The sequence below is a fragment of the Takifugu flavidus genome, chromosome 18 (genome assembly GCF_003711565.1).
Source record: "Takifugu flavidus isolate HTHZ2018 chromosome 18, ASM371156v2, whole genome shotgun sequence".
NCBI classification, from domain to species: Eukaryota; Metazoa; Chordata; class Actinopteri; order Tetraodontiformes; family Tetraodontidae; genus Takifugu; species Takifugu flavidus.
Window position 1 is genome coordinate 5,627,999 of NC_079537.1, and position 13,717 is coordinate 5,641,715.

Below are 13,717 nucleotides of genomic sequence, written 5' to 3' on the forward strand. Positions count from 1 at the left end.
GAGTCACAGTGACTGAAGTCAGTTCAGCAGCTGTACAAAAACACACACCTCGTATTTCCTGCTGTGAAGTGCAGAACTGCACACTGAATACTGTTTTTATTTTAATAATTTCTGCTTTTTATATCTTTAATTTACCTCCTTACTTTTTAATAATTTACAAACTATGTGTATGTTTATGCATTTATTAAACCCATCAGTAACAAATACATCACATTTCCCCCTCAAATAATTCAATATTCTGGTAGCTCAATTACATTGTATTGATGGTAAATTATGCATAGTTTTGACTGATTGACCTCGAGGTTTTTTGGAGTATCTGAATATTTTAGTTGAAATCTTCCCACATGGGGGTCTACCTTCATTCAACATAAATTATTCTTATGGAATAGTTCACTTCAACAACAGTTGATAAATTCTTGTTGATCCAGCATTTTTCTGTCAAGTTACTTTTAACCTGCAATGGTCCAGTCTTTGAGCAAAAACAATTAACCAGAACGCTGTCTTATTTCTGAACAAACTATGTTAAAAAATGCTACAATGACATCTTTATTAATCACCACACTCCTGAGGATTTCCTGCAAAAATTCAACTGATTTCACAACCTTATTTGCATTATGAATTAAATTCGGAGGAACAGATTGACCCAAAAATTTGTCTGGATTGAGTTGCGTTCTTTTATGGAATTTGGTGGAAAACAATTACAGGATCTGACTGAACGGGACCACAGTGAAAATATCCAGCAGGAAAAGAAGCACAGTGAGTCAGGATTTAGGCTGAGAGACGAGCAGGAGCCGTTGGTGTTGGCAGGTCTGCAGGCAGAGAGACAGCGCTGATGAGCAAAGAAATGTGACTACGGGAATGAAAACTGAGTTGAACTGATGACCAAAAATTTCACATCAAACCGGCAGAGAACGTGGAGAAGAGACAGCCTGGATGACAAGAAACATGTGGACAGTGCCTCCCTGACCATAAAAAGAAAGTGTACATAAATAAATATTAATATTTTCCTATGACATGTGTTAAAAATTCATTTGGAGTATGACTACACATTGTTGCCATTTTCTTGAGTTAAAAGTGCCGAATTTAATTTTTACCGATCAAATCCAGGGCAGAAACCCCTGGTGAGGCAGAGGCAAATTGTGCCCCACGTCTGACTCCATGATCCACTACAAACTGGGTTGCATGACGTGTGCCAGTTTTTGTTCCTCAGCATATCGCTAATATGAACTTTACATGCATGTGTGAGAGAAATATTCCTGCTGATCGCACAACAGAGTGCAGAGAAAAGTCAGCAGGTGAGGCGTGCAGTACTCTGTCTCAACTCAAGGGGGCGGACGCAAGCTGGCAGGTGCTTTCTCGCTGCAGTGCTGCTTCAACAGAGGCAATCCTGTCCTTAAAGAATTTTCATTTTTTGTGATCATTTTAATAGGCAAACTTTATTAAAATTTATTGAAGAACAGAATTTAAAGTTTGAAAAATAACTTTTAAATTTTTACTGTTGGTCAAAATTAATTTGTGCTGCACACATCTCTGCACTTTAATTTGTTCACAGAATATATGAATTTCTTAAAACACAAGATGGGTGCTTTATCCATAGCTATAAAAGAAAGTTCTTTATAGGACAAATATGTTCCTGTCTATATGTTTGTGTTGGATTGTGAGTGTAATTGAAACAGGAATGCTGATGGGATATGAAGCATTATCAGTTGTTGTATGCTGTTGGAAAAATGGTGAAATAAGATTTTTTCAGTTCTTACCATCATCAATCTGACTCTTGAGGAGTCAGTGCCTCACCAGCCATGAACCTCACCGCACGTCACTGGTATTTAATACATATTGAATAACACAATCCTCAATCTACTGACAATGGGAGGACCTGTTTGTGGAGTTGGGCCCATTTGCTCAGGATGAGTTGGTATAGTTATGGTTGGGTAGGGAGCTTTGAAATAAATGATGTCTCTAAATACCAACAAAGATAGGGAAAGGATTGTGCATGTGTGTGTGTGTGTGTGTGTGTGTGTGTGTGGTGTGTGTGAGCAAGAGAGTCAGACGGAGAGAGAGAAAGAAATGAGGACTCTCACACACTGAAGAATGATGGAGATAATGCTGATTTGTGTTTCCACACGTTTTGACTGACTTGATCTCATCCAGCTTCCAGACTCACTGGCATTAACCAAAATGATGCCTTGAACAAGTTTTAATGACACAAACATACTTTAGTAACTCTGTGACAGCAGAGAATGAGGAGGCTGCAGACACAGATGAGGTGCGCAAACATCTATAAACCATGAAAACAAACAGAAAACATTTTAGAGCATAAAGAAAATGATAAATTGATTAAACAAACAAGTGAAACAAACAATTATAGAATAAGAACGCTCCCTGCAGACATGTTTAAAAGTCTACATTTCTGCTCAGTCTAATGTGATCAATACAGTCATGTGACACAATTTATACAGGTTCAAGTTCATTAATCATATAATGGATCACCATGGATACATTTCATGATGACTGATTCTGAGTGTCTCTCTTCAGATTGTCTTGGGGTGTTTATGAAAATGTCCCAGAGAGGGACGTCTATGCAAACTCTCCCTGTCCTATAAAAACAGCAGGAACTTGTGACAGGAGCCTGGAGCAGTTTTACACAGTTCTGCTCAGATCAGAGCACAGAACTGCAGTGTCAGCACATAATGGAGAACACAGTGATCAGAGGTTTACTGATCATTGTCACTGTTCACGGTGAGAACATCAGGGCTGCTGTTACTTCTGTGGACAGGTCCAGATGGGCTTGACCTGGTTGTTGGGTGTATTTCTATTGTCTTTCAGGTGTTTGGAGTGAAAGACTGGATCAGTCTCAGCCTGAAGTAAATAGACCTGGAGAGACAGTGAAGATGTCCTGCACCATTTCAGGGTTTGACATGACCAGCTACTATATCCACTGGATACGACAGAGACCAGGGAAAGCTCTGGAGTGGATCGGGTTGATGAACGCAGGTTCAAACTCTGCTAGCTATGGAAGCTCTTTCAAAAGTGGTTACGTGATGACTGAAGACATGTCCAGCAGCACTCAGTACCTGCAGATCAGCAGCCTGACAGCAGAGGATTCTGCTGTTTTCTTCTGTGCTCGAGAACCACAGTGACTCCAGAGAGAGGAACAGCTGTGCAAAAACCTCCACAGACAACAAACGTGCCTCCTTCTCAGAAACTGAATTACAATCTTAAAGTTTTTCAAAATATTTCCAGCATTTCATTTTTCATGAGAAGACTCCAAGTAAAACATTTAAACTATGGAGAACTTTTAGGGATTTTTTTTCACACAAAGATGAGCTCAGTTAAAAATAAGAAATATATTTTTTGGTGCCCTCTATATAACATATAGAACGATCAATGGTGTGAGCTAATATATAAATCAATTCAATGACTCAAATGTTAATCTCCTTGACTCTTGGAGAATGCTCCATTAATAACATTCTAAACCTATAATTGTCCTTGGTTTGTCTTTCCCAGTCCCCTGTGTGTCTGCTTTTCCTCCTCCCCGCTGAGTAGAGTGGTGATGCGGCCTTTTTCTGCCACTATATTGGCGCAGCTGTGGCTCATCGTCTCGTCAGCTGCTAGTTAAAGGCCGGTCCGTCCTTGTGCTCGGCTCGGGTAGTTTGTTGGAAAACTCTGTGGTATCTGCTTAGCACTCACTTCCGTGTAGCCTGAAAATTCTTGTTGGGTCTTTTCCTCACCTGTGCTCTCTTTCACCTGTCCGCAGCTGTGCTGGCATCACACTGTCCCTGCTCAGCATCCTACCAGACTGTCCTACGTCAAACAAGAGATCCTCTTTGGATTCAGGAGTCATACTCTTTTGTTGTTCGGCCTCCTGTGGTCAATAAAGTTGTGAAAGATCTTTCCTTTCTTTCTCCTCTCCCGTGTCTGAATTTGCATTTCAATTCATTTCTGCTTGTCAGTGACCCAGCAACAATCTCTTTATTTCACAAGAGAATTTTGCATAAATGTGAAATATCTCCTTGAGAATATATTGGATAAGCACTTAATCAATGATCTGATCGAACTGCTTAAACACACGCCCAAAATTTAAAAGACAATTTCATTAATTCAGGAAGAATTTAAAATGCAAAGCAGTGTCTATATTAATATCAAAACATTCCTGGTGAACTGATGATTTAAGGACAAAAGCCTATCTTTATATTAGAATATAAATAAAGTATTTAAAGACAGTTTCTTTACGTCAGTGAAAATCTTTCTGACTCACCGATGTCTGAAATCCTGAGAGATCTCCACACCTAAAGTGGGGCAGACACATAAGGTTTTTCTATCTCTGAAGAGATTTATTTTATCCGTGGAGATAAAGATTGAGGATAAAGATCAGGCATTTACTGTTTTGTTCATAATGTTTGAAGTGTGCTCCGATAACCTCAACGTAGCAAACCATACATACAGATTCTCGTCCTGCAAGTCAGAAATATCATGTGATCGAAGAAAAATGAAGAATGACAAGAAGAAACATGCCAACAACCAGCAAACACAACACATAACTAAAAGACTTGGGAGAGAACCCTGGAGGCAGCATGAACATGCGTGTTTCTCTTCACACCTACTTCCTTCTTCAGTCAGCTCGCGTCTTGATTTCCTAAATTCTGTTCCACGTCAAAATATGTGGAGTCATGACTTAGGAGTCGTCGCCTTGCAACACGCACGTGGAGATTTTTGGTTGTAAAGACTGAGCAAGTTTAATATTTACTCTAACTGTTTTTAGAGCAACTGTCAGGACACATTACTCTGAAAAAAACCTCAGACCACTGATTACTGGACCATTGTAAAACCATCAGTGGGACGAAATGACAACATGAATACACATCCTCCAAAGAGGAGGAGGCATCACAATCAAATCCAGTTGTTTAGTGAGGAGGAGTCGATGCAAAACTCAGATGTGTTCCACGTCTACTTATGTGAGAGCAGAGAGGAGGACAGAGAAGAGGGGACACACAGTTGAACATGATGGACTGTAGGACAGGACTGCTGCTTCTAACTATCTGCTGGGCAGGTGAAGATCTTCACTCATCCTGATTGTTGACAGACTTTTTGTCATCAGCTGATTAACTTGATGTTTCATCTTCTAAACAGGTGTTGATGCTCAGACTCTGACTCAGTCTGAACCAGTGGTTAAAACACCTGGAGAATCTCACACACATGACCTGTTCAGCCTCTGGATTCACATTCAGTGACTATGGGATGCACTGGGTCACAGGCTCCTGGAAAAGGACTGGAGTGGATCAGTGCTATCAGCAGCAGTGGCAGCAGCCAGTACTACTCTGAGTCAGTCAAAGGCCGGTTATCATCTCCAGAGACAACAACAGAGCACAGCTGAATCTGCAGATGAACAGCCTGAAGACTGAACATTCTGCTGTTTATTATTGTGCTCAAGAGTCACAGTGACTGAAGTCAGTTCAGCAGCTGTACAAAAACACACACACTTCTCATATTTACTGCTGTGAAGTCCACCCATACTAAATACTTTCTCTATTCTTTTAAATTGTTTGTGTCTTTTAGGTTTGTGAACTTTAATTTTGCCACAAAATTTTGTAAAGACAATAAATTCTATTAATTTGTTATTGTTCAAAGCTGAACTCAAGTTTTCAATTACCAATTGTATCATGAACAATCTTTAAGTGCAGTTGAACCCAGCCTCCTGATGATACATTGTTGTTGATGTACTCGCTCTCTTTACAGCTGTTTTAAACTTGACAGCAGACATTTTAAAAAATCACACACTTTATGAATTTTTTATTTTCTAAAAATCTTTTTCAAACCATCCCAAAGTAACACTTACAATCTACCAGAATCTCCCAGATCCACCTAAACCTGGTTTGAAAGCTTCTTTCCCTGTTGAGGGTTTTGTCATATTTCTCACTTGTTACCTTTGGAATCCCTCAGGTTTTCATCCTGGGACAACTCATTTTTCATTTGTAAAATCATGAAATAACTTCATCGAGCATTAATTTTTCTTGGCTTAATTGGTGCCACTCCAACCATCATTTTACACTAGAAGTAACTTCAGACTCTGGCATTCTGGTTCTTGTGATTTCCAAGTTACATTTTTCAATTCTGACTTTTGACTTCTGCCTTCAGCTCTGACGTGTTTTTGCAATCAAAGGGAAAATCCATTTTAATCTCTCACATTTAAAACAAATGCAGAAAATGTTCACAACTTTTAAATGTCTTTTTTTCATTTTGTAACTGGTGTAATACATAGTCACCAGGTGGGGTGTGTGTGTGTTGTGTGTGTGTGTGTGTGTGTGTGTGTGTGTGTGTAGTCATCAAGTGATAAATTTACTGTACACATGTGTGCTTGGATATATACGTATTAACACATGTCAACAATATTTTCACACCATTGAGTGTCGATTGTTGCATGTAAAAGAATTTGCCTGATGTTTTTGAAAATTAGGTTCTTGTTTTTTTTAAAATTGCGACAAAATCTACTGGAAAGCAATAGTCAGCGCATACAACAGTTCAAGTAAAAGCATGAATATATTGAAATTTGGGAAACTTTATAAAGTAGATTATGCTGAATTTAAAACATTTTGTCACATTTATCTTGAAATCAAATGAATATCTGAATGTCACTTTTTAGCATATTCATGCAAAAGTTCAACTTAGCTTTGGAGTCCAGGGTTCCGGTTCCTGTGCTAGTTGTTTCTTCCTGCAGGGGGCGTGAAGGAGCCAATAATTAACTACAGTGTGCGCTGCAGGCAGATGCACCTGTCAGCAATCTACATTGGCCACCTATTTAAGAACAGAGCGCCTGTCTAGTAGGGTTGGAGAATATTGTGGTTTCCCATGGTAAATCTGATTCCTGTTTCCTCATTACTGGATTATTTAAAAATTCGTTGAAGCAATTCACCCTGGTCGTTTGAGGTCTCCACGCCGCCCTGCTGGAGTGGAAACGCACAGGACCTGACTCCCGTGTTGGCTCCCTGCTGGAGCTCCCTGTGTGCCTCGGAAGACTGGACAAGTGCTTCCCCTGTGGTTCAGGAGGACTGCCAAGTTGATCTTTTAATAGAGACTTTGTGTTTGGACAATATTCCCACTGCGTTTTTGTCTGCTTTCGGGTCCTGGAGAAAAATGAATGTAACACTTGAAGATGTATATAATAATTCAATCCAGATATTAATTGTTCAACCAATGGTTATGCTGAATCTTAATGCTGGATCTAAATCTAAATGTTAAATCTCAATCTTACTCTAAAGTAAACAGAAGGAAAAAATAAATGTGCATTTTGATTGTATAACACAATTTGACTGTAGGTTTCCACTCTCCTATTGGCTCCAATCAGGTCAACAGTGATGTTCCACATGTTTGATTCTATGCAAATTCAGAGTTCTTCTTTGTTCCTCAGCTATAAAACCATCACATCAGACTGTGAGTGGAGTTCTCTGCACCTGACTTTCAACATTAACCATGTTCTCTGCAGCTCTGCTGCTGCTGTTGGCAGCTGGATGTGAGTCTCTCTCTGGATTTGTCAAAGTCAGCAGTTGATCTGTTTGAGTGTGATTTTATAATCAGCATTTTCCTTGTTGTTTCACAGGTGTGAAGTGTGAACAGTGACACAGCCAGCCTCTGTGACTGTGCAGCCAGGTCAGAGTCTGACCATCACCTTCAGGTCTCTTATTCTCTCAGCAGCTACTGGACACACTGGATCAGACAGCCTGCAGGGAAAGGACTGGAGTGGATTGGACAGATATATACTGGAGGCTCCTACTACAAAGATTCCCTGAAGAACAAGTTCAGCATCAGTTTAGACTCTTCCAGCAGCACAGTGACTCTAAATGGAGTGAATGTGCAGCCTGAAGACACTGCTGTGTATTACTGTGCCAGAGAGACACAATAACACAAACCACCAGTGGAGCTGAACAAAAACCCCTCAGAGCATCAACACAACACATCACCAGAGGGCGCTGTCACACCAGGAATGAATCATGACAACAACGTTGAGGCAGAAAAGAATGCTGGAGCACAAGATTTTTACCTCAAAATTTAAATGAATATAAAACCTGTAGAAAATGTTCAAGGGGTAATGGTAGCAAAAAAGAAATACAAAATAAGAAATATTTTTGAATATCTTTTGCACAAATATATAAAGACCAGTGACCTAAAATATATATGATGACTGATTTTGTTGAATGCTGAACTTCTGATCTCATTATGCAACAAGTAAATTTCACATGTATGACAAATTGTTTCATAAGAATAATTCAGCAACAATATATTTATTACTCTGTAATTTCAATGATCTCAACAGTTAATTTCAACATTCACCCAAAATAAAAGCACAGACACAACGCGATTTTGAACAAAGATCAGTGTTTAATACTGAAACTCAAACATTTATGATCAATTGATGACTCATGGGAAAAAATAAATCTTTATTTTTTGATAATGATTAAATATTTGAAGGCACAATTTGTTTTATTCTAAAGAAAATACTTAAATATGAGTGACTGTCTGATATCACAAATTCATTGAATCTCTGATCTCATAATTCTCTCTTTTTGTACAGTAAAATTATTTTGCAGCTGGATGAGAACTGCGGAGTGTGAAGTGTGGGGTACCTCATAAATCATGACTAGGACCACTGGTGTATCATTAATTGGACAAAATTAAAAGTGTCATTGATCATACGCTCACATCATCCAAAAAAGAGGAGGCATCACAATCAAATCCAGTTCTTTACTGAGGAGGAGTCGATGCAAAACTCAGATGTGTTCCACGTCTACTTATGTGAGAGCAGAGAGGAGGACAGAGAAGAGGGGACACACAGTTGAACATGATGGACTGTAGGACAGGACTGCTGCTTCTAACTATCTGCTGGGCAGGTGAAGATCTTCACTCATCCTGATTGTTGACAGATTTTTATTTTTGACGTCAGCTGATTAACTTGATGTTTCATCTTCTAAACAGGTGTTGATGCTCAGACTCTGACCCAGTCTGAACCAGTGGTTAAAAGACCTGGAGAATCTCACACACTGACCTGTTCAGCCTCTGGATTCACATTCAGCAGCTATGAGATGAACTGGGTCAGACAGGCTCCTGGAAAAGGACTGGAGTGGATCGCTTATATCGACACCGGTAGCAGCCCTAAGTACTACTCTGAGTCAGTCAAAGGCCGGTTTATCATCTCCAGAGACAACAACAGAGCACAGCTGAATCTGCAGATGAACAGCCTGAAGACTGAAGATTCTGCTGTTTATTATTGTGCTTGAGGTCACAGTGACTGAAGTCAGTTCAGCAGCTGTACAAAAACACACACTTCTGTGAACAGTTGACACAGCCAGCCTCTGTGACTGTGCAGCCAGGTCAGCGTCTGACCATCACCTGTCAGGTCTCTTATTCTGTTAGCAGCTATGACACAAACTGGATCAGACAGCCTGCAGGGAAAGGACTGGAGTGGATTGGATACCATCGTGTTGGATACACCCCAGTTTACAAAGCTTCCCTGAAGAACAAGTTCAGCATCAGTTTAGACTCTTCCAGCAACACAGTGACTCTAAATGGAGTGAATGTGGCCCTGAAGACACTGCTGTGTATTACTGTGCCAGACACACAATAACACAAACTATCAGTGGAGCTGAACAAAAACCCCTCAGAGCATCAACACATCATCACCAGAGGGACGCTGTCACACCAGGATTAATTTCAAACAACTCATCATCACCTTCATATATTTGATTTTTCTGAGCCTTTCCACAGATATAACAGAGAGGACTGCACAAACTCTTTGTGTTCTTGAAACACAAAATCGTTTGAATGAAGCCTGGAGCTGTTTTACACAGCACTGTTTACAACAAAACTGAACATTTAGAGGTGTCATTCCCATTTCTTCATAAAGAAAATGGGATGATCTCATCTTCCAAGTTTTGCTAGTCAACAAATGAATAAATAATCCAGTCGAAAGTTTTTTTGTTTGTTTTTTTCACATCAAACTTCTCTTCAATGATTTTTTGTCTCATTGAAACTCAAATGTCTGTATAGAAAATAAAAATATTTACATCAACAGGAATGGTACGATTTTTCTGAGACTGTCCAGTCTAAATCTGGAGGCCTCTGCTGTGTATTAGTGTCCACATACCCTGGTTGAAGAGAGCAGAGAGGATTTTCTGAAATTCCACAGGGTATTTGTCAGATTGCTCATTGTGACAGTTAATGTTTTTTTTTTTTCTTTCCTATTTTTGAGTCAATATTATGACTGAAACAATCCATCCAGCACAGGAATGTGAGCAGAATTAATTAATAATGCCAATGAATTTATTTCACTTGATATTTATTTAATTTCTCCAGCCAAAAAAGGCAATATCTTCACATTTAACATCAAACATGCAAAAATCAGACAGATTAGATTTTGGTGAAAGTCTTGTTGAATCTTCAATAAAAAGATATGTCTTATTGATTCCATCTTATTTATTGTGTTAAATATTTACGTGAAAATTATTTAAAAAAATCATGACTGAAATCATGTGAATTAAGCTGTCAAAAGTGTTTTAAAACTGGTAAATAAAAATATTTATTTTGAGAAAAACTCAAAAAAGTGAGAAACAAATTGATGCTGTGCAAATGAAACTGAGGAGGAGTCGATGCAAAACTCAGATGTGTTCCACGTCTACTTATGTGAGAGCAGAGAGGAGGACAGAGAAGAGGGGACACACAGTTGAACATGATGGACTGTAGGACAGGACTGCTGCTTCTAACTATCTGCTGGGCAGGTGAAGATCTTCACTCATCCTGATTGTTGACACACTTTGATTTTTGTCATCAGCTGATTAACTTGATGTTTCATCTTCTAAACAGGTGTTGATGCTCAGACTCTGACCCAGTCTGAACCAGTGGTTAAAAGACCTGGAGAATCTCACACACTGACCTGTTCAGCCTCTGGATTCACATTCAGTGTCTACTGGATGGTCTGGGTCAGGCTCCTGGAAAAGGACTGGAGTGGATCAGTGCTATCAAATATGATGGCAGCAGCCAGTACTACTCTGAGTCAGTCAAAGGCCGGTTTATCATCTCCAGAGACAACAACAGAGCACAGCTGAATCTGCAGATGAACAGCCTGAAGACTGAAGATTCTGCTGTTTATTATTGTGCTCGATGGTCACAGTGACTGAAGTCAGTTCAGGAGCTGTACAAAAACACACACCTCATATTTCCTGTTCTGATCACATCTATATTTCATCTTCTTTCAAAATACAATTATTTCCTTTTCAAATAAATGAGAAAATAACATCACAAATTTTTCAAAAATAACTGAATACTTATCGGGGAGCTGATCAAAACCCTCAGAGCATCAAAACAAGATCTCCACAAGAGGCGCCATCACACCAAGATTGCTTTCAACGCCTTCTTCCTTAAGATTTCTTTGTGCCTTGCAACAAATATAACAGAGAGGGAGGTCTGCACAAACTCTTTTTGTTCTTGAAACGCACCAGGAACGTTTGAAAGAAGCTTGGAGCAGTTTTACACAGTACTGCTCACAACAAAAATGAACACTGTGAGGCGTCATTCCTGTGTCTTCAAAATAAAATGGGATGATCTCATCTTTTAAGTTTTGTGAAATAATGAATGAATAAACAAACCAGTAAATATTCTTGTTTTTAATGAATGTGTTTTTAGATTTTTTTCCCCATCCAAACTCTTAAAAATATTATTTACCATTTGCTGAATTGTTAGTCTTTGGGTCAAACAGTCATTAGAGGAGTACTAACTGTTGGATGGTTTCCTGGAGCCTGTTTGAGCCGGTTTGAGCCTGTCCTGCTGATACCCTGATGCAAATCTTCAGTGTCTGGTGGACGTCTGTCGTGCTGATTGCTGAGAACATCAGGGCTGCTGTTACTTCTGTGGACAGGTCCAGAATGGGCTTGACCTGGTTGTTGGGTGTATTTCTATTGTCTTTCAGGTGTTTGGAGTGAAAGACTGGATCAGTCTCAGCCTGAAGTAAAAAGACCTGGAGAGACAGTGAAGATGTCCTGCACCATTTCAGGGTTTGACATGACCAGCTACTATATCCACTGGATACGACAGAGACCAGGGAAAGCTTTGGAGTGGATCGAGTGGATGGATGCAGGTTCTAACTCTGCTAGCTATGGAAGCTCTTTCAAGAGTGGTTACGTGATGACTGAAGACGTGTCCAGCAGCACTCAGTACCTGCAGATCAGCAGCCTGACAGCAGAGGATTCTGCTGTTTTCTTCTGTGCTTGAGAAACAGTGACTCCAGAGAGAGGAACAGCTGTGCAAAAACCTCCACAGACAACAAACGTGCCTCCTTCTCAAAAGCTGAATTACAATCTTCATAAAGATTTACCAGGAAAGTTTTTCAAAATATTTCCAGCAGTTTCTTTCTTAGGTGCACATAAATAGACATAATGTTTAAGACTCTCCTGTGTTTGTTTATTATTTTATTTAATCATCATTTGTGTCTCATCATCTTTGCCCCGTCCTTGTGTATTAAAACCACTTCTCCATCTGTCCTCAACCAGAGAGTGTTTTGTCAAAGTGTCCAGTGGGCCCCTCATGTCTTTGACCGGGTTATCTTGTGTTTTGGTTTGGGCTGCTGTCCTCAAAATCTTGACTTTTTTCCTCTCCTAGATCGATTGATTTATTTGATCCCTGATGCAGTTCATTAGATTTCAGAGCTTTCTTTTGGATTTTTCTTGTCCTCCTCATCAAGATCCACTGATTGGTTTTATCTTGTGAAATTAATCTGTATTCTTCCAAAACGGTTTTGCATGTGCTGAACTTCACATGTAAAACACGATTTGACTGTAGGTTTCCACTCTCCTATTGACTCCAGTGAGATCAACAGTGATGCTTCACATGTTTGATTCTATGCAAATTCAGAGTTCTTCTTTGTTCCTCAGCTATAAAACCATCACATCAGACTGTCAGTGGAGTTCTCTGCACCTGACTTTCAACATTAACCATGTTCTCTGCAGCTCTGCTGCTGTTGGCAGCTGGATGTGAGTCTCGCTCTGTGGATTTATCAAAGTCAGCAGTTGATCTGTTTGAGTGTGATTTAATAATCAGCATTTTCTTTGTTGTTTCACAGGTGTGAAGGGAGAACAGTTGACACAGCCAGCCTCTGTGACTGTGCAGCCAGGTCAGCGTCTGACCATCACCTGTCAGGTCTCTTATTCTGTTAGCAGCTACTGGACAAGCTGGATCAGACAGCCTGCAGGGAAAGGACTGGAGTGGATTTGTCACCATCGTGTTGGATACAACCCAGTTTACAAAGCTTCCCTGAAGAACAAGTTCAGCATCAGTTCGGACTCTTCCAGCAACACAGTGACTCTAAATGGAGTGAATGTGCAGCCTGAAGACACTGCTGTGTATTACTGTGCCAGAGAGTCACAATAACACAAACCATCAGTGGAGCTGAACAAAAACCCCTCAGAGCATCAACACAACATCACCAGAGGGGGCGCTGTCACACCAGGAATGAATCATGACAACAACATTGAGGCAGAAATGTTGAAGAAAAATACTGGAGTAAAAGACCTGAGAATTTAAATTAAATATAAAAACTCTAGGAAACAATTAAGGGATAATGGTAACAAACAAAATAAATATAAAATCAGAAAACGTTTTTGAATTGCTTTTCCACAAATGAAAGCAGTTATATATTTTTTCAGTCATTTTTTCAGTCATTATATCTTTATATATA

At 39.6% G+C, this 13,717-nt stretch overlaps 1 gene segment (V, D, J or C); it reads left to right on the forward strand.

Annotated features, from left to right (window-relative positions):
* Positions 1-12,937: 12,937 nt before the first annotated feature.
* LOC130514583 (Ig heavy chain V region 5A-like) lies at positions 12,938-13,499 on the forward strand. The segment is given in 2 exon segments: positions 12,938-13,013; positions 13,103-13,499. Coding segments are annotated over 2 exon segments (345 nt in total).
* The last annotated feature ends 218 nt before the right edge of the window (positions 13,500-13,717 follow it).